The 22,190-nt window shown below is 41.0% G+C and overlaps 1 protein-coding gene across 1 annotated transcript; it reads right to left on the bottom strand.

The window, feature by feature from the left end:
• Window positions 1-338: 338 nt before the first annotated feature.
• Window positions 339-17,287, bottom strand: LOC129557849 (A-kinase anchor protein 4-like). The gene is made up of 6 exons (XM_055428485.2): window positions 17,178-17,287; window positions 15,104-15,196; window positions 4,922-4,972; window positions 4,595-4,696; window positions 911-3,049; window positions 339-682 (listed from the first exon to the last, which is right to left on the bottom strand). Exons 1-6 carry the CDS (start codon window positions 17,211-17,213, stop codon window positions 527-529), a joined length of 2,577 nt encoding a protein of 858 aa, XP_055284460.2. The 5' UTR covers window positions 17,214-17,287; the 3' UTR covers window positions 339-526.
• Between the last annotated feature and the right edge of the window lie 4,903 nt (window positions 17,288-22,190).

Raw genomic sequence — 22,190 nt, 5'->3', positions numbered from 1 at the left:
AAGTTTGTTTTTCATCTAGGCTCCCATCTTCAAACTCTTAAAAGTGACCAAGAAATCTGCATTCTTGGGATTATAAGGGGGATTATCAAGTTATGTGCATAATTCTGGAAAAAACAGGGAGGCCACTGTGGCAAACCTCTAAATAACTTGTGGACTGACATTTGGATAAGCCAAATGACTTAGGAACTTGGACATGGGTTATACCCCTGTGTCTTGGTTGCTTAGAAAATAAACCAGGGTGAGATATGGACACAAGTCCAACACTGTATCACCATTCCTTGAAACTGGACTTATATATCTGACCAAGAAACACTGGCACCACTTACTTTTTTTTTTTTTTTTTTTAATTCACTTTCTTGCCCAGCTTGTTGGGACACCCTACATTTGCCCAGTCCAACTGCTGGGAAATACAATCATGTAGAGTGTAGTTCACTGACTTGATGGTAGGGGGTGTTTCAGCTGGGAAGGAATGCTGCTAGGGGCAGGGAGTAAACGGAGAGGGAGAGGAGGCAAAGGAGCTGTTGGCTCACAGGTTAGCGAGCAGCCAGTCTAGAAGTTGGTTTCTAGCCATGTTTCCCATGGCTTCATCCAGTTGCCGTTCCTTGGCAAACTTCATGACCTCTTGAAGAAGATCTCCTACACTGTACCCCTTCTCTGCTGCCTTAGCTGAAACTTCAGGAAGCTGCGAGAGAGCAGAGATAGCTTGAATCATGTGATGTTTTTAGAGCCAGGACCCAGAGGGAGAAGGTCACCTACACCCCACCTACCTTTCTGCCTATGATTCTTGGATTAAAGGCTGAAAAGAGAGACTGAAGAAAGAATGGACTGCTCTGAGTACAACACTACCTCCCTGTCCCTACCCACTCCAGCCCCCTTTCTTCTTGTTCCTTGTTCTGTCACTATCGCTTACCTTCTCCAGTTGTCCATCACTGTCTCCCATGAAGGAGAGCATGGGTACGTTAAGTTGTGAGGCTGCAATCCACTGCAGGACAGCCTGGAGCTGATTTTGAAAGCTGCTTGTTGAGCACTGATTACTGACTATTACTTCAGGCCCGTGACAGTCTTGGCAGCTCTGACACATCCCAGCTTCGTGACTATATCTGGGGCCACTGGCCTGGGAAAAATTAGAGTTGTTGGATGAGGATGCTTGCTCTTCCAAATCAGTGAGGGCTGCCTCGTTGTTGCCATGCTTCGCCATGATAAGGCACAGCTTCATCACAGCTTCTACCAGCTGATTTATAATTTGCTGGTTCACTTGCTTCATCCCACTGATAAAGTCAACTTCTCGATTGTCCTGGCCTTGTTCTTCCTCTCTGTCCGTCTTCTTGAACACGGAGGTTGATTTGTTTGTCCTGATCTCGGAATGTTTGTTCTCACCTTCACATAGATCTTCACACCTGAAGGAGCTCTCATTAAGCAGTTTTTGAATAAGTGATAGAACCATGTGTGATATATCCAGCTTCTGGGAATCCAGATGTTGATTGTCCTTCCGAGAGGCGGGTGGTCCAGGTGCTCCACGAGTTTCTAGATGCTTTGTTGAAAGCGCCTTGGCACTCTGTCTACCTCCGCACTTTTCATATTGGGCACTCTGGGTCATATAGCTCATGGTACGAGGTGGACAGTCATCTTCACATTCCTCTTTGCCCTTGGCCTGCTGGGTCAGATGGTCCTGGATCAGCATAAGGGCAGAGACAATCAAGTCCTTTGCCAGTGAATCTGTGGAAGGGCTGATCTCTCTCTTTTCCTCCTTATGGGGACAGGTTTTGCTAGGCATCTTGCCTTGATCACACTGGTTTTGGGTCCACGTAATCAGGCTCTTCTTGAGGATATGTTCACTGACTTTATCAGCGCTGGTCAAAGACTCGCATTCCTCTTGTTTCCCCTTACACTTGTCCTTTCCCTTCATCTCAGCCTTCATAGCTGAACATTCAAGACTTTGCTTCTTGCATCTGGCATCATGGGACCCGGCTTTCAAAGATGTATATGACCAACACTCAGACTTAGTTTCCTTTTTCTCACCAAGAAGAGCACTGACCAAATGTTTCAGCATAGCCTGCACGATATCAGCAGCGTTTTGTTTCCCATGATGGAACAGATTCCTCTTGACAGCTGAGACAAAGTCTGAGTCGGTCATCAGGACCCCAGTGATGTTATGTAGGTTCTTCAGGCAGGAGTCGATCAAATCTGACACAATTTCTTTGGTATGATTCAGTAGCACCCTCTTCAGGACCACACAAGCTGGAATTGGTTTCCCAGAGCTATGAACTTTCAAGGTTTTCACAACAGAAACCATCATATCAGATGCCATTTGATTGGCGTAAACCACGAGTCTTTTGCTGATGGAATCTACAAATTCGTTGCTGTCTTTTTGGCACATCTGTTTGTCTCCACCTTTGTTCTTGTTGGATAATTCACTATACAGAAAGGTTTTTCGACCACCATCCCTACACTCCTCCCCAGTGCCCCGCATTTCTGCAGAGGTCACTTCTACAGCATCATGGGCCATTTCAGAGGCAATCTTGCTCACAGCACTGTGAGGGCTGTTTTTCCCTTTGTCCCCATTGGGTGGATAGGTCAAATGATGAAGACGTTTGCTCCCACCTTCTGATTTATCCTTTATTTTCTTACGGGCCATCTGGATTACCAGAGAAGATAATTGATTGACATAGAAGGAGAGATCATCCATAGAACATTCTCCATCAGGGGAGATAACTGCCCTCTGACTACTAGCAGATTTGCCTGGAGGAGAAGGACGATTCTGGTTATTGGTGGTGTTTGTGGCTGCTGTCGTTACCAGATGTCGTCTCTGAGGTTCGTTGTTCACATAATCCATCTTCAGGTGATCGACATAGACGCTGTAGTAGTTCCCAGAAGGCAATTTTTGACAGTTTCCCTCTGTCTCTCGTAATTTATGTTTACAACTGGAGGCTGAGGGGCTCAGTGCGTGTTGGAAACCCAGGGCGTACTTTTGAAGCTCATTAAGAAGACTGTTGACTCCACTTAAAGGATCAGTAGGAGCTTGTTTGAAAAGGCACACTGACCCCTTCGTCTAAAAAAAGAACAACACCCATCCATAAGAGTTTGGATAGGTACTTCTTTCCCCTATTTAGGAAATATATCTCTGAAGTTGCACAGATTAAGGATTCGGCCTTTAGAATTTTCATGGACACATAACACACAATTATATCCATTAGTACACATTCAAGCACAAGCGGCAGTGACAAAAGCTTCGGGTATATACATTTGTACATTTAACTACATATAAGTGTTATCACTATATTTGTCAATTTCATTTGCGTATGTGAACTCATCACAATATATGTCAAAAATGTGTCAGTGTCTCTCTTGTATGTGTGTATGCGCATTAATATATCAAGTCATGAGTGTGAATGTGTCAGTCGATATTGTGTGTGAAAATGTGCCTGTGTGTATGTGTGTGCATATGTGTGTCAGTACACATGTGTGATGTCACTGTGTGTAAGCATGTGTCATAATGTGCTGACATCATACCCCTTGTATTATGTCAACTGTATAGGCTAGCATGGGCATGGTAGTATGAATATTCAGTACATATATGTGAATGTAAAAATATGCATGTATATCAGTGTGTCTCTTAATATGCTTGTCACTGCCACATGTAGCTTAAGTTACAATCCAGGAGACCTTACATTGTGTTTTGTAAATATGGGCTCCTCTTTTAAAAACAAACACCAGGTGCATCCTTCTATGAAGACCCCAAAGTGAAGTTGGCCACCCCTAACTGAACCCAAAACCCTTTGGAGGATATTTTATAACTGGTTTTCCCTTCCTTAGAGTCCCCTTTCATCATAATGCATGTAAAAAAAAATGCTTCAAAGGCATCTGGGGTCAGAAATGATGTTTCTGATCATAATAAGAGCCTAGGAACACAGAACAAGGAATATTTAACTCTTTTGTCCTGAAACCAAATATCTTGCTCCAATTATCAGCTACTCCAGGCTTCTAGGACTGTGAGAATTATCATGTGCGCTAATGCCTACCCCAAACCAGCTACCAGGTATAACTTGGGATATTTATACAAAAACAAAAGAATTCCATATGTGATAGTGGTGTGCAAATGTAATTGATTCAAGCTTTTATGGTACCCACTAGCCTAGGTAATCTCTTAGACAACAGGGTGGAGACCAGGCAACTACAGTGTTCGATTGTTGTGGATTCTCTCTTTTCCCTATCTTCTCTATTGTTTTGGACACTGGGCAATGTGGGACACACAAGTCCATTACAGACCAGTAAAGAACATTGCAAATGATCTTGCTTATGAGCCTGTATCTTTGTTAAGAAAAGCACAGCAAGATTCTGTTTGCAGGAGCTACTTGAAATCAAGAAAGGGCATTCTGAGCCTCTGTGATTAGTGTCATTGTGAGATACTGTGAACTTACTGTGGGCATTGAACTTACCGTGACTCTGAACTTAGGCATGTGTCCTCTAGAATGCCATAGTATTAAAATTTGGGGGCTATTTGACAATAGTTCTCTTACTATCTCTGAACCAGAGCCCTCAGATTCAGCACTGAGCTCTGGGAATGAGAAAGGCTACATTCAGAGGCTGTCTATACCTTAGACTGGTCTTGCTTCTCAGTATCCTTGATCACAGTAATTGCTTTTTCTTCTAGATTCTCCAGGTTTAAGTCACACTGGGAACTACAGCCAGCAGCATCCTATGGAATTGAGATAAGATTCTTGTGAAAAGTTGCTTTTTTGAGATTTTTTTCAATCTGGCCCCCTAGGCTGCTACTTCAAAGCAAGAATGATGGCTTCCCACCTCAGTCACCCCCACCTTTCCACCCTCTGCCACAACCTTTCCCTTTCTCATGCTGTCACTGATAACCCTTCTCAGCAGCTTCCTGCCCATTCCAACTCTGAGGGGAGCAGAGGGTACCCACCTTAGAATCTTTATCTTCCATGCTCAGGGTAGACACATCGACAAAGCATACCTGCATCAAATTAGGAGGGTTAATTTAGAAAAGTTCCAGATAAAAGGCCTTAATTTCCCTGGAAGATGATAGTAGCACCTCCCTTATCAGTTCTTGTGAGAATTGATTGAGATAGTGTGTGTAAAGCTTTTAGGAGAGTGCCTGGATATAGTAAGATATGCAATAAACAACAGACAATTGATTTTTATTAGGCAGACAGAATCTTAATGTTACTACATTTCCTAAGTGAGAATACTTCCTTGTGAAAGAGAGAGAGTCCAAAATACAGTACCCACATTTACTGAGAAAACCAAAAAGAGAGATGATTTGCCCAAGTGACATAAACTCAAAGGTAGAACTTGTATTATAACTGGCTCCCAGTTCGGAGCACTTTCTACTGTTGCCAAAATGTGGTGTTTTTACTATTGAGAGCATAGATTTTAGGTGGCCCATGGATAAACATTTTTGTGTTTAATAGGTACTTTTTAATTGTTATTCATTAGGAAAATACATATTAGAATATCAAATCTATCATATTCTGGATAACAGTGTTTAGAGTGAAGGTAAGTTTTAAATGTAAGTCAATTTTTAAAACATTGTAGAGGAGTTGATCCTAAGATGGTGGAGGAGTAGGACGGGGAGGCCACTTTCTCCCCAAGAAATTCATCGAAAGACCATTTGAACGCTGAGCAAATTCCACAAAACAGGCACCCAGAAAGGCAGCCCATTGTCTTCGAAAAGAGAACAAAGGACTGAGTGAATACCAGAGGAGGGCTGTGAACCGGCCCATCCCCCACCAGAGGCAGGGAGACAGGTGGGCGGCAGCCAGAGCCGGAAAGGGGCCCAGGCATCCTCTACCAAACTGCAAGCAGGCTTCCAATAGCCACCCAAGACTTGCTGGGATTCTGGACGGTTACCATCTGCTGGAAGGGTTGCAGCCAGAGATCAGCTCCCCAGAAGAGACACACAGCACACCTGAGAGGGTGCACCAACTGCCACCCAGGAAATCCAGTGGCTGGGACCAGGGAGGCGATAAGACACACCGCACCTGGGGAGAGTGTGCTCGCCAAGCACCTAGTCACCTGAGCTACTCGGACTTGGGGAGGGAACAAAACGCAGGCCCAACCAAGACTGTGCCTTTGTGGAGGACCCGAGAACCTGAACCTGAGCGACTTAGACCTGGGAAGTGCATGCAACCCAGGGCCTGCCTCAGACAGTTCACAGCAGAGCAACCTGAAGCCTGAGCAGTGTAGACTGGAAGAGCACACACGCTGTGAGCGGGCACAAGCCCAGTGTGACCGAGACACTGTGAGCACTCCCCACACATGCCAGTGAGATTTGTTTGCAGTGTTCCTCCCTCCCCACAGCGCAACTGAACAAGTGAGACTAAATAAGTGACCACCTTCGCCCCCTTGTGTCAGGGCGGAAATTAGACACTGAAGAGACCAGCAAACAGAAGAAGCCAAAATAAACAGAGGGAATCGCCTTGGAAGTGACAGGTGCAACCAACTAAAACCCTGTAGTGAACACCGACTACATTGGAAGGGGCCTACAGATCTTGAGAAGTTTAAGCTGGAAAAAGGAACTATCTGAAACTGAACTGACCCCACACTGCCCACAACAGCTCCAGAGAAATTTCTAGATATATTTTTACTATTATCATTTTTGTAATTAAAAACAATTTAGGAGTCCTCTATTACCCCTTTAATTTTCATTTTTATAACCTACTATTACCTTGCCAAAGAAAAAAAGACCCTATTTTTAAGGCAAACTTCATATATATTTTTTATAATTTTTGTGATATTCTCTTGTTTTTTTAATATTGTATTTTTGAGAGTGTAGCCTCTACTTTAGATTTTTAATCTTTGCTTTGTGGTATTTGTTATCAAATTTGAACCCTTAAGAATCCAATCTTGAGTACCCAGTTTTACTTAGGAGTGTGATGACTGACTTGATTGCCCTCTCCCCCTTTTGACTCTTCTTTTTCTCCCCCAGGTCACTTCTATCTGCTCTCTCCTCCTCTTCTCTACCCAACCCTGTGACTCTCTGTGGGTGTTCCAGGCTGTGGAGAAAACTTAGGGCACTGATTACGGCCTAGATCTGTCTCTCTCCTTTTGATTCCCCCTTTTCTCCTCCTGGTCACCTCTATCTCCTTCCTCCCTCTTCTCTTCTCTATGTAACTCCATGAACCTCTCAGAGGGTTCTGGATTGTGGAGAGCACATAGGGAATTAATTACTGGCTAGATTGCTCTCTCCCCCTTTGATTCCCCCTTTTCTCCTCCTGGTCACCTCTATCTCCTTCCTCCCTCTTCTCTTCTCCATGTAACTCTGTGAACCTCTATGGGTGTCCCTCACTGTGGAGAATCTTTTCACCATTAACCTAGATGTGTCATCATTGGTGCTGTATGGATGGAGAAGTCTTGAGGCTACTGTAAGAACAAGACTGAAAACCAGAGGCAGGAGGCTTAAATCCAAAACCTGAGAACACCAGAGAACTCCTGACTCCAGGGAACATTAATGGATAAGAGATCATCCAAAAGCCTCCATACCTACACTGAAACCAAGAGTCACCCAAGAGCCAATAAGTTCCAGAGCAAGACATGCCACGCAAATTCTCCAGCAATGCAGGAACGTAGCCCTGAGCTTCGGTATACAGGCTGCCCAAAGTCACACCAAACCCACTGACATCTCAAAACTCACTACTGGACACCTTGTTGCATCCAGAGAGAAGAAATCCAGCTCCACCCACCAGAACACCTAGGCAAGCTTCCCTAACCAGGAAACCTTGACAAGCCACTGGTCCAACCCCACCCACAGGGAGGAACCTCAACAATAAAGAGAAACCACAAACTGCCAGGATACAGAAAGGCCACCCCCAAATGCAGAAATCTAAACAAGATGAAAAGGCAGAGAAATACTCAGCAGGTAAAGGAACATGGTAAATGTCCACCAAACCAAACAAAAGAGGAGGAGATATGGAGTCTAACGGAAAAAGAATGCAGAATAATGATACTAAAAATGATCCCAAATCTAGAAAACAAAATGGAGTTCCAGATAAATAGCCTGGAGACAAGGATGGAGAAGATGCAAGAAAGGTTTAACAAGGACCTAGAAGAAATAAAAAAGAGTCCATCAATAATGAAGAATGCAATAAATGAGATAAAAAACATTCTGGAGGGAACCAACAGTAGAATAACAAAGGCAGAAGACAGGACAAGTGAGGTAGAAGATAGAATGGTAGAAATAAATGAAGCAGAGAGGAAAAAAGAAAAAAGAATGAAAAGAAATGAGGGCAACCTCCGGGACCTCTGGGACAACGTTAAACGCCCCAACATTTGAATCATAGGAGTCCCAGAAGAAGACAAAAAGAAAGGCCAAGAGGAAATACTTGAGGAGATAGTAGTTGAAAACTTCCCTAAAATGGGGAAGGAAATAGTCACCCAAGTCCAAGAAACCCAGAGAGTCCCAAACAGGATAAACCCAAAGAGAAACACCCCAAGACACATATTAATCAAATTAACAAAGATCAATCACAAAGGACAAATATTAAAAGCAGCAAGGGAAAAACAACAAATAACACACAAAGGGAGTCCCATAAGGATAACAGCTGATCTTTCAATAGAAACACTTCAGGCCAGAAGGGAATGGCAGGACATACTTAAAGTGATGAAAGAGAAAAACCTACACCCCAGATTACTGTACCTAGCAAGGATCTCATTCAAATATGAAGAAGAAATCAAAAGCTTTACAGACAAGCAAAAGCTGAGAGAATTCAGCATCACCAAACCAGCTCTTCAACAAATGCTAAAGGATATTCTTTAGACAGGAAACACAGAAAGGATGTATAAATTTGAACCCAAAACAACAAAGTCAATGGCAAAGGGATCATACTTCTCAATAATTACCCTAAATGTAAATGGGTTGAAAGCCCCAATCAAAAGACAAATACTGGCTGAATGGATACAAAAACAAGACCCCTGTATATGTTGTCTACAAGAGACGCACCTCAAAGCAAGGGACACATACAGACTAAAAGTGAAGGGCTGGAAAAAGATATTTCATGCAAACGGACAACAAAAAAAAGCAGGAGTAGCGATACTCATATCATAGACTTTCAAACAGAGGCTGTGAAAAGGGACAAAGAAGAACACTACATAATAATCAAAGGATCAATCCAAGAAGAAGCTATAACAATTATAAATATATATGCACCCAACACAGGAGCACCACAATATGTAAGGCAAATGCTAGCAACTATGAAAGGGGAAATTAACAACACAATAATAGTGGGAGACTTTAATACACCACTCACACCTATGGATAGATCAACTAAACAGAAAATTAATAAGGAACACAAGCTTTAAATGATACAATGGACCAGTTAGACCTAATTGATATCTATAGGACATTTCACCCAAAACAATGAGTTTCACCATTTTCTCAAGTGCACACAGAACCTTCTCCAGGATAGATCACATCCTGGGCCATAAATCTAGCCTTGGTAAATTAAAAAGAACTGAAATCATTCCAAGCGTCTTCTCTGACCACAATGCAGTAAGATTAGATGTCAATTACAGGAGAAAAACTATTAAAAATTCCAACATATGGAGGTTAAAGAACACGCTTTGGAATAACCAACAAATCGCAGAAGAAATCAAACTATGCATAGAAACGAATGAAAATGAAAACACAACAACCCAAAACCTATGGGACCCTGTAAAAGCAGTGCTGGGGGAAGGTTCATAGCAATACAGACTTGCCTCAAGAAACAAGAAAAAAGTCAAATAAACAACCTGACTCTACACCTAATGCAACTAGAAAATGAAGAAATGAAGAACCCTAGGGTTAGTAGAAGGAAAGAAATCTTAAAAATTAGGGCAGAAATAAATGCAAAAGAAACAGAGGAGACCATAGCAAAAACAACAAATCTAAAAGCTGGTTCTTCAAGAAGATAAATAAAATAGACAAACCATTAGCCAGACTCATCAAAAAACAAAGGGAGAAGAATCAAATCAACAAAATTAGAAATGAAAATGGAGAAATCACAACAGACAACATAGAAACACAAAGGATCATAAGAGACTCCTATCAGCAACCATATGCCAATAAAATGGACAACTTGGAAGAAATGGTCAAATTCTTAGAAAAGTATAACTTTCTGAAATTGAACAAGGAAGAAAGAGAAAATCTTAACAGACCCATCACAAGCACGGAAATTGAAACTGTAATCAGAAATCTTCCAGCAAACAAAAGCCCAGGACCAGGCAGCTTCACAGCTGAATTCTACCAAAAATTTAGAGAAGAGCTAACACCTATCCTACTCTAACTCTTCCAGAAAACTGCAGAGGAAGGTAAACGTCCAAACTCTTTCTATAAGGCCACCATCACCCTAATACCAAAACCAGACAAAGATGCCACAGAAAAAGAAAACTACAGGCCAATATCACTGATGAACATAGATGCAAAAATCTTTAACAAAATTCTAACAAACAGAATCCAACAACATATTAAAAAGATCATACATCATGACCAAGTGGGCTTTATCCCAAGAATGCAAGGATTCTTCAATATCCACAAATCAATCAATGTAATACACCACATTAACAAAATGAAAGATAAAAACCATATGATTATCTCAATAGATGCAGAGAAAGCCTTTGACAAAATTCAACATCCATTTATGATAAAAACTCTCCAAAAAGCAGGACTAGAAGGAACATACCTCAACATAATAAAAGCTATATATGACAAACCCACAGCAAACATTATCCTCAATGGTGAAAAATTGAAAGCATTTCCCCGAAAGTCAGGAACAAGACAAGGGTGCCCACTCTCATCACTACTATTCAACATAGTTTTGGAAGTTTTGGCCATAGCAGTCAGAGCAGAAAAAGAAATAAAAGAATCCAGATTGGAAAAGAAGTAAAACTCTCACTGTTTGCAGATGACATGATCCTCTATATAGAAAACCCTAAAGACTCTACCAAAGAAAGGCAATGCCAAAGAATGCTCAAACTACCGCACAATTGCACTCATCTCACACGCTAGTAAAGTCATGCTCAAAATTCTCCAAGCCAGGCTTCAGCAGTATGTAAACCGTGAACTCCCAGATGTTCAAGCAGGTTTTAGAAAAGGCAGAGGCACCAGAGATCAAATTGCCAACATCCGCTGGATCATGGAGAAAGCAAGAGAGTTTCAGAAAAACATCTATTTCTGCTTCATTGACTATGCCAAAGCCTTTGACTGTGTGGATCACAATAAACTGTGGAACATTCTGAAAGAGATGGGAATCCCAGACCACCTGACCTGCCTCTTGAGAAACCTGTATGCAGGTCAGGAAGCAACAGTTAGAACCGGTCATGGAACAACAGACTGGTTCCAAATAGGAAAAGGAGTGTGTCAAGGTTGTATATTGTCACCTTGCTTATTTAACTTATATGCAGAGTACATCATGAGGAACGCTGGGCTGGAAGAAGCACAAGCTGGAATCAAGATTGCTGGGAGAAATATCAATAACCTCAGATATGCAGATGACACTACCCTTATGGCAGAAAGTGAAGAGGAACTCAAAAGCCTCTTGATGAAAGTGAAAGAGGAGAGTGAAAAGGTTGGCTTGAAGCTCAACATTCAGAAAACAAAGATCATGGCATCTGGTCCCATCACTTCATGGGAAATAGATGGAAAAACAGTGGAAACAGTGTCAGACTTTGTTTTTTTGGGCTCCAAAATCACTGCAGATGCTGATTGCAGCCATGAAATTAAAAGACGCTTGCTCCTTGGAAGGAAAGTTATGACCAACCTTGATAGTATATTAAAAAGCAGAGACATTACTTTGCCGACCAAGGTCCGTCTAGTCAAGGCAATGGTTTTTCCCGTGGTCATGTATGGATGTGAGAGTTGGACTGTGAAGAAAGCTGATCGCCGAAGAATCGATGCTTTTGAACTGTGGTGTTGGAGAAGACTCTTGAGAGTCCCTTATACTGCAAGGAGATCCAACCAGTCCATTCTAAAGGAGATCAATCCTGGATGTTCATTGGAGGGACTGATGCTAAAGCTGAAACTCCAATACTTTGGCCACCTCATGAGACGAGTTGACTCACTGGAAAAGACTCTGATGCTGGGAAAGGTTGGGGGCGGGAGGAGAAGGGGACGACGGAGAATGAGATGGCTGGATGGCATCACCGACTCTGTGGACATGAGTTTGAGTGTACTCCGGGAGTTGGTGATGGACAGGGAGGCCTGGCGTGCTGTGGTTCATGGGGTCGCGGAGAGTCGGACACGACTGAGCGACTGAACTGAACTGAACTGAACTGAAAAGACTCTACCAGAAAATTACTAGAGCTAATCAATGAATATAGTAAAGTTGCAGGATACAAAATTAACACACAGAAATCCCTTGCATTCCTATATTTTACTTATAATTTTATAAGTAAAATAACATTATATTTTACTTACAATTTTTGTTTAGTTATGACTGAAGAATGACAAAAAATTATTAGTATAAAAGCAGTTCTCTCTATTCATCACTCATAACATGTACATTCAATGAACAACACATACAGATTTTGCAATTATTTTACTTTTTCCCTATGTTATCTTTGTTCTGATTATGCTTATTGAAATGTAATATTGTCTATTGAATCCGATAATAACAATCAGGTTTTTATTTTGTAAAAAAAAAAAAAGAGAAAACAGAAAGAGAAATTAAGGAAACAATTCCATTCACCATTGCAATGAAAAGAATAAAATACTTAGGAATATATCTACCTAAAGAAACAAAAGACCTATATATATAGAAAACTATAAAACACTGATGAAGGAAATCAAAGAAGACATAAATAGATGGAGAAATATACCATGTTCATGGTTTGGAAGAATCAATATAGTGAAAATGAATATATGCTCCAAAGCAGTCTATAGATTCAATGCAATCCCTATCAAGCTACCAACGGTATTTTTCACAGAACTAAAACAAATAATTTCACAATTTGTATGGAAATAAAACAAAACTCGAATAGCCAAAGCAGTCTAGAGAAAGAAGAATGGAACTGGAGGAATCAACCTGCCTGACTTCAGGCTATACTACAAAGCTACAGTCATCAAGACAGTATGGTACTGGCACAAAGACAGAAATATAGATCAATGGAACAAAATAGAAAGCGCAGAGATCAATCCACACACCTATGGACACCGTATCTTTGAGAAAGGAGGCAAGAATATACAATGGAGAAAAGACAATCTCTTTAACAAATGGTGCTGGGAAAACTGGTCAACAGGATGGGAACACATGTACACCCATGGTGGATTCATGTTGATGTATGGCAAAACCAATACAATACTGTAAAGTAATAAATAAAACTGAAAAAAATGTTAAAAAGAATGAAACTAGAACACTTTCTAACACCATACACAAAAATGAACTCAAATGGATTAAAGATCTAAATGTAAGACCAGAAACTATAAAACTCATAGAGGAAAACAGGCAAAACACTCTCTGACAGGAATCACAGAGGGATCCTGTATGAACCACCTCCCAGAGTAATGGAAATAAAAGCAAAAATAAACAAATGGGACTTAATTACACTTAAAAGCTTTTTCAGAATGAAGGAAACTCTAAGCAAGGTGGAAAGACAGCCTTCAGAATGGGAGAAAAAAATAGCAAACGAAGCAGCTGACAAATAATTAATCTCAAAAATATACAAGCAGCTCCTGCAGCTCAATTCCAGAAGAATAAATGACCCAATCAAAAAATGGGCCAAAGAACTAAATAGACATTTCTCAAAGGAAGACATACAGATGGCTAACAAACACATGAAAAGATGCTCAACATCACTCATTATCAGAGAAATGCAAATCAAAACACAATGAGGTACCATCTCATGCCAGTCAGAATGGCTGCTATCCAAAAATCTACAAACAATAGATGCTGGAGAGAGTGTGGAGAAAAGGGAACCCTTTAACACCGTTAAAGGGTGGGAATGCAAACGAGTACAGCCACTATGGAGAACAGTGTGGAGATTCCTCAAAAAACTAGAAACAGAACTGCCATATGACCCAGTAATCCCACTGCTGGGCATACACACAGAGGAAACCAGAATTGAAAGAGACAGGTGTACCCCAGTGTTCACCGCAGCACTGTTTACAATAGCCAGGACATGGAGGCAACCTAGATGTCCATCAGCAGACGAATGGATAAGAAAGCTGTGGTCCATATACACAATGGAATATTACTCAGCCATTAAAAAGAATACATTTGGATCAGTTCTAATGAAGTGGGTGAAACTGGAGCCTATTATACAGAGTGAAGTAAGCCAGAAAGAAAAACACCAATACAGTATACTAACACATATTTATGGAATTTAGAAAGATGGTAACGATAACCCTATATGTAGTACAGTGAAAGAGACACTGATGTATAGAACAGTCTATTGGACTCTGCGGGACAGGGCGAGGGTGGAATGATCTGAGAGAATACCAATGAAACATGCATATTATCATATATGAAACAGATCGCCAGTCCAGGTTCGATGCATGAGACAAGTGCTCAGGGTGACTGCACTGGGATGACCCAGAGGGATGGAATGGGGAGGGAGGTGAGAGGGGGGTTCAGGATGGGGGACACATGTATACCCATGGCTGATTAAATATTGTAATTTAATTTGCCTCCAATTAAAATAAATTTAAAAATACATTGTAGAAATACATATTAAATAACAGTATGAATGGCGCTTGAACGTGATAAAAAATATGAAGTACTATGTAAAGCACTCTTAATTTGGGAAACATAGCGTGAAGTATTTTGACCCCCTGAGGGAGTCCAGCTTTGGGGCAACTTACTGGGAGCTAGGAGACATCATTATGACTTCAGAGGTGTGAGGTAATAAAGGCTGGGAACTAGGCAACCACCACCCCTCACTCCCCTCAGCCTCCCTCCCCGGCCTGCCCCCCCCCCCAGATCCTTTACATCACTCATCTGGCCCCGCCCTTAAATTGTCACTGTGTGATCCATGACCACACTGATCCCCTACAGACCTTACTGAGCTTGAATCCTTGGATAAGTCACTATCCATTAGCCTATCCTGGGCTCCAGAATATCTATCCCCAAACACCAATCCTTTCCACTCCTTGGTAGGAGTCATTTTTGTGTCTTACCACTTTGCAGTCCTGATTTTGTCCTGTTGGGCTGTAGAAAGCAACCTTGCTCATGCCCCTGGGGCTGTGTAACCAGTCAATACCATCAGACATCTGGAAAGAGAAATAAAGTAAATCTGAAAGTCTAATATATGATTTTAAGAAACTGAATTGGTTAAGAATCCCTGGAGGGCTTTCTAAAACCCATCTGTGTTTCATATAAGGTTTAGGTTGGGAAGTGATAGGGTAAGCCATGGGGGAAGGACACTCTGAAATGTTTGGACCTGAAGATCGAGATCATTATCTTTTAGCTCAGTCCACGGTCTACTTTAATTTAGATTCCCCACACCAACTATTTGAAACCAAGGGAGTATCATATTGACCTGGGGAAATGCCAGTCAGGAAAAATGACAGCCTGGGAAACAAACTGAAAAGGGGGTCTACACACTGTAGGGGAGTCAAGTTCACCTCATTCCCTTTAACTGGATTTTAGCTAAACCTAGTCTAACCCACCGGAGAAGGAAATGGCACCCCACTCCAGTGTTCTTGCCTGGAGAATCCCAGGGAGGGGGGAGCCTGGTCGGCTGCCGTCTATGAGGTCGCACAGAGTCGGACACGACTGAAGCTACTTAGCAGCAGCAGCAGCAGTCTAACCCACGTCTTAGGTTAACAGCTATAAAACTTACCACACAGGGCCACTGGAGAAGGCTAAGGTCAATGCTAGTAAAGTGAATAAAGATTTCAACATATGGAACAAGTTTCTGAACATTGAGACCACTCAATCTAATAGCTGTAAGTATAACTAAGAGACAAATGTCTGAGGGAAGATCAGACCCTGATCCCACAGGACAAAGTTTAATTTTACTGTTGAAAGAGAGAATCAACTCTGCCAACTTCCTTCAAGCCCCTTGACACCTCCCACACTTCTGTCTCCCTCCTTTCCTCCTCTTTCTCTTCCTCCCTTCCACCGTCTCTCCTTTCCTCCATCTCTTCTCCTTCCTCCCTCCTCCCCACTTTCTCCTTTCCCATCCTCCCTCCCTCCCTCTCCTTCCCTCTGCCTCTCTCAGTCTCAACATTTTAATAACTGTCTTCTGATGGCTAGCCTTTCACAGGATACTACTACCTTTCAACCCTTTGCCATTCTCCCTAATCCCCTCCATCTCATTCCCTTAAGATCTTGGACTCTCCCTTCAAGAAGAAGGGGGAGGCACAGAGGTCCCTCATGATTTGGATATAGCCTAAGTCTAAATCCTAAGAAAAACAAACAAACAAACAAAAACCTGTAAAAAATAAATTTATGAACTTATTACCTTGATAATGAAGTTATTGTAGACTTAGGCTGAAAATGTGCCACCTAGAAGGGAGATGTGCCCCTTGGGATGGAACTGGGCGGTGCCAAGTTCTTGGGCACGTGCAGCTGGCTGCCACCCCCGTCAGCTGTTGGATGAGACTGAGGGAGCCAGGCTCTTCCCTGCTGCTTCTGACCCTGGCGTGTGACATCAGGGTTTGTGGAATCATAATGCCTGAAACCATAGCAACCCAGCAGAGGCGGGGCAGGCTGGAAAACTCAGTAGCCCTCCATGTCAAAAGCATATCAGGCTGTCTACAGTACAACACATCTTTTTCTGTTCTGTCCAGAAGGGTACACATATTTCTTTTATATTTTGTCCTACTCACAACTCCTTAAGATTTCCCTTCACATTCACAGATCCTTAATGCCTCCCTTCATGTTCACCATGCCTTAAGATCCCCTTTCTCGTTGCTCTTCAGGCTAGACTTCCAGAACCATCTAGTCATATTAGTTACCAGTGTGGTGGGGTCTGTATTGTTCATATACAGAATGACAACCAGCCTCTTTGAGCAAAACAGTATTAATTTTCATAGCTTATTTCCCTTTGGAAATAAGAAATTTAGACTTATGTGGCAATAAATCTTTGGATTTATGTAGAAATAGAGAAACGTTAAAGTCCTTTCTGGGTATCCTGAATAAAATTATGAAAGAAAATTTGAGGCCGCCTTAGCCCCTTCCCAAGTTTCACCTCACCATTAAGACATCCCAGTAGCTAGTCAAAAAGAAGGAAGAAGATGCTCTTACCTTTGAGGCATCAGAATAGGCTATTTTGTAGGACATTGGAATGGCTTTTTCTTTTAAATTTGGATGTTGTGATGACCCTTTCAGTTTGGCTCAAGATGTTGCTGCTTTCCTCAACTCTTACACAGTCAGGCACTTTGTCCTTAGGATTCTAGTGTCTACTTGGTCCAGCAAGCTTTAGCCTTTCTTAATGAGACATAATTAGCCCCCCCTCCCCAGAGCCAATCCACTTGGGTCAGGGTCAGCTCTTCACATGCTCCTTAACCCATGAAAAGACCTGAGCCTCACTTATTCTTTTCCATTATGGTCAGTGACAGATTGCTGGCTACAGTATTTCTTAAAGCAATATCCATTACACTTTTAGATGCCTTCAGGTTAGCCCCAGTTTGGAAACATTAGCCCGGAACCAAATCCTCTTATTGTGCCCAAGTCTTATCTTGTTTTTTCCTTGTCCTTTCTCCACCAGCCTTCACCTTAACCTCCTGGGAACAAATGTATCTAAATTAAAAATCAGTTAAGATGAACACCTAAATCATAGAGTTTCAAATCCTTGGTTCTACCTTCATTTCTTCTGTTATCTGTTACCTCAAATTACATGTCTTAACCCTTCTGTACAATTTTGATCTTGTCAGTTCATGGCATCAGAGACAACACCAGGACTGATCTCCTTTAGAAGGGACTGGTTGGATCTCCTTGCAGTCCAAGGGACTCTCAAGAGTCTTCTCCAACACCACAGTTCAAAAGCATCGATTCTTCGGCGATCAGCTTTCTTCACAGTCCAACTCTCACATCCATACATGACCACGGGAAAAACCATAGCCTTGACTAGACGGACCTTGGTTGGCATGAGCACAAACCACAGAAAGAAGAATCACTTCACTGTCTTCAAACATTGCAGCAATGAGAGGTAAATAAACATTCATATGCTCATTTTAATTTTATTTTTAAAAAATCCGGAGAATTGAGACTTTTCAAAGGTTGAAACTAAAGTAATCCCAGATTCATATAAAAATGTATTTTCTGCCTTTTAATTAAGATGATTAATGCAATTAATAGTGATTGCTTTTTCTAATGAATACTTAATTTACTCTTTGGGAAATCACTTAAGATTACAATTCATTACCAAATAATTGTGTACTCTTTAGTGATTTGTGCTGTTAATTCATACTGATGAAGGGGATGAACACTTCTAAACTTAAATTTCTAGCCTTCTGTATAGTTTCTTTTGCTAATAAAAATCAACGTCAATCAATGCTGTTGATATTGTTGGTTAGTTGCTAAGTCATGTCCGTCTCTTTGCAACCCCATGGACTGCAGCGTGTCAGGCTCCTCTGTCCTCCACTATCTCCCAGAGCTTACTCTAATTCATGTCTTGAGTCAATGATGCCATCCAACCATCTCATCCTCTGTCATCCGCTTCTCCTCCTGAACACAATCTTTCCCAGCATCAGGGTCTTTTCCAATGAGTCGGCTGGTCAAAGCATTGGTCAGCTTCAGCATCAGTCTTTCCGGTGAATACTCAGGGTTGATTTCCTTTAGGATTGCTTGGTTTGATCTCCTTCCTATCCAAGAGATTCTCAAGAGTCTTCTCCAGCATCACAGTTCGAAAACATGTGTCTCAATGGAACCAAATAAAAAGTCCCAAATACTTTTTTGTATGATATAATATAGAATATATTTTGCTACATTATATATATATATATATATTATATTATATAACCACCTTGGAAGTGTGTGAATATATAAATATACATATATATATATATAAACATATAATTAAATCAATTAAGGAAAAAAAATGTTAAAGAAAACTACGTGAACTACTTTCACAAGTGAAAACTTGATTGTTTTTACTCCATTCTTTTATGATAACATTATATATTTATTGGTTGAAAATATCAAGAGGTTTACTTCTTAAAAGTTCATTTATAAGACTTTAGTTCTGGAAAAATGCTTTAGACAGGTTCAAAATAACATGACCAACTCACTGATATTACAGATATCACTTAGATTTCTACAAGCAGATTTGATCAATCTCCTGTCAACTAGAGTAAAGAAATAATAACTTCTTCAGGAGAAGCTGAATGCCTGGGGAGGCACCCAATGTATTTAATAAAAGTGAACAATGGCACGAAAGATGATGAATCTTACATACTCGCTTAGCTTGGTTACAACAGCAGTGTTATTTTTTGTTTGCCCCATATCTCTGTAATCTGTCTAATGCACATTTTATTTTCCAGAAAGAATTCTTATTGAGGATATATGTGTCTGACTGCTAAGGCAGTTAAAATAATAATTCTAAATACATATGGTTCCAAACCCTCTGAACAGAGCTGAAGTCAATGAAGTGTGCATGCTTAGTTGCTCAGTCATGTCCGACTGTTTGGGACCCCATGGACTGTAGCCCACCAAGCTCCCCCGTCCGTGGAATTTTCCAGACAAGAATACTGGAGTGCATTGCCATTTTATTCTCCAGGTGTTCTCCCTGACCCTGGGATTGAACCCGCATCTTCTGTCTGCAATCTGCATTGCAGGCAGATTCGTTGCCCTCTGAGCTATTGGGAAGCCCCCAATGGTAAGCAAGGAATCAATTTAATCAATGAAAGACCACCCAAGTTCTTATTATACCCTTTGAATTATGCATCAGAAAATAGAGGAGGCAAAAAAGCCCTAAACCATAATATGGAATCAAAACTGCAGGAATGGGGCTTGAGGGTCTCCAGGTAACAGCAAAATTAAAGAAAACAACAGATGCTGAAATATCTAAAAGAGCAACTTTCTGACCCATGTCAGACACAAAACTCTCTCTCAGAGTCATTTCCTAGGGATCCAAATTGCCACATGCCACCGCTCAGGTGGGGCCATGATGGAGCCTTCCAGGGTCCCCTCCCAGATTCATCGGGCCATAGCTTGTGAGAGATGGGCTTTTGAAATTAGACAAGTGAACTCAACAGCAGGGGCTGTTCCACGTTCTTTCCCTGTGAAGGAAGTTTCCTGGTCAGAGCAGTGTTTCCTGGAGTATCCTCTTGGCAGATAGAGCATTCCGAATGTCCACAGATGGCAGTGCTGGCAGATGCATTAGAGACAAAGAAAGAAAAAATACATCAGGGAACCCCCTATCTTTTCATGAGATTACTGTTCCCTGTAGAATGGCGGTGATCCAGTGTATGGAAATACCCCCTAACCTCCAGTGCGACCACTTAACAGCTGGGACTTTGGGAGATAATTAGGGTTAAATAAGGTTCCAAATCACACAGGACCCATACCTTCACGAGAACAGACAACAGAGATCATTCCTTGGGGTGTTTATAAAGAAAAGGCCATGTGAGGACACAGCAAGAAAACACAAGAGATGCAGGTTCGATCCCTGGGTTGGGAAGATCCCTGGAGGAGGAAGTGGCAGTCCACTCCAGTATTCTTGCCTGGAGAATCCCATGGACGGGGAGCCTATGTGTCAGTCGTTCAGTTGTGTCCAACTCTGCCACCTCACGGACTGTATCCCACCAGGCTCCTCTGTCCACGGGATTCTCCAGGCAAGAATACTGGAGTGGACTGCCATTTCCTTCTCCAGGAAATCTTCCTGACCTAGGGATCGAACCCATGTCTCTTGTGTCTCCTGAACTCTCAGGCAGATTCTTTACTAGCTGAGCCACCAGGGAAACCCCACATAATCTCAAAATTGACTAAAAATACCACTTCTTGCTTTATTACTATAATTTAGTGAGATAACAGCTAATAAAGATCTACATGTACCTTGCTTTCAATGAATGTTAGTTTTTACTTCTATTTTTTCCTCCCACCTCTCTAATATTTACTGCACTTAAATGAGAAATGACCAGAAGTATTTTATATTGTCTGATTATGTTAATATCACATAACTTTTACATCCTGAATATACGTTAGACAAGAGAGTCTGTTTCCTTATGAATTACATATTCCATCAAAGTAAATGAGCCTGAGAATATCTCCTTACACAAGATTATTGACTTTTAAGTGGAAATTACAGAGCATAGCTGACATGTACCATGCATAATTTATAATTCAAAGGAAACATCAATACAAATGAAATTCTCTAATGCACAAGAAATGACTTGGTTTCTTTTTTTCTTTTCACTAAGAAAATTCCTGAGATGATCAACAGATAAGCAGAAAAGGTAATGGTATGAAATGATTTAGTGCGGCAAATGAGTTAAGATTTTCTAATTCAATATTTTATTTTGGCATATAGTCTGACACTCATTAAGGAAATATTTTTCTTAGGATCAGATTGTCTCTTTCAATTTTGCTTCAGTTCCTTATTTCAGCGTTGATTTGTCCCATTTCTCAGTGACCTTCCATAGATGCCATGCAAGTTCATGGTGATTTCCTTCATGCTGTGTGCACATGACTCTCAGAGTCCTTGGAGAAACAGTTTTATTTTCCTTGGGAAATTAAAGAACAACAACTACTACATATTAGTATTGAAAAATAATTTTAAAGGCATAGACTTGTGCTGGCAAAGAACGCACAGAGAGGAAAAATCATTTCCTTCTACCACTTCTTTTCAAATAATTTCATGAAAGATCTATATTTATACTGAAAAGAATTTAAAACATTTTAAGATGTTATAATTCTCTACTATCTGTTCCTACTAATTGGCTGCTAAATAATAACAGTTACCTATAAAGCTATTTTCTATCCTATTATTCTTAGGTAAAATACAATGTTCTTTGTTCTATGTCTATTGTTCTTATTAGACAATTTTCAAAATGTAGAAAGTGGCATCAATTATTTTAAAAATTATCTCAAGTCATTACTTACATTACATGGCTCCCTAGTTTTGTGTTGTTCTAATCACAGCATTTTAGAGGAAGAGGAAACACTGCTTTTGAGTTTCATTGCCTCAAAAGTCAGAGTACATCACTCAGAAATTCTGCACCAAAAGGTCTGTAGACCTGCCATGTACTTTGTAGATCTTTCCATCTTTTTCTTTTATGCTCCCTCATACAGATGTGTCACATCTGTAACACAGGCGTT

This window comes from Moschus berezovskii, chromosome 16, assembly GCF_049115385.1.
Source record: "Moschus berezovskii isolate FMDL1 chromosome 16, NW_MosBer_1.0, whole genome shotgun sequence".
Lineage (NCBI taxonomy): Eukaryota > Metazoa > Chordata > Mammalia > Artiodactyla > Moschidae > Moschus > Moschus berezovskii.
The sequence above is the reverse complement of the archived record's forward strand: the minus strand, read 5'-3'. Positions and strand labels throughout refer to the sequence as shown.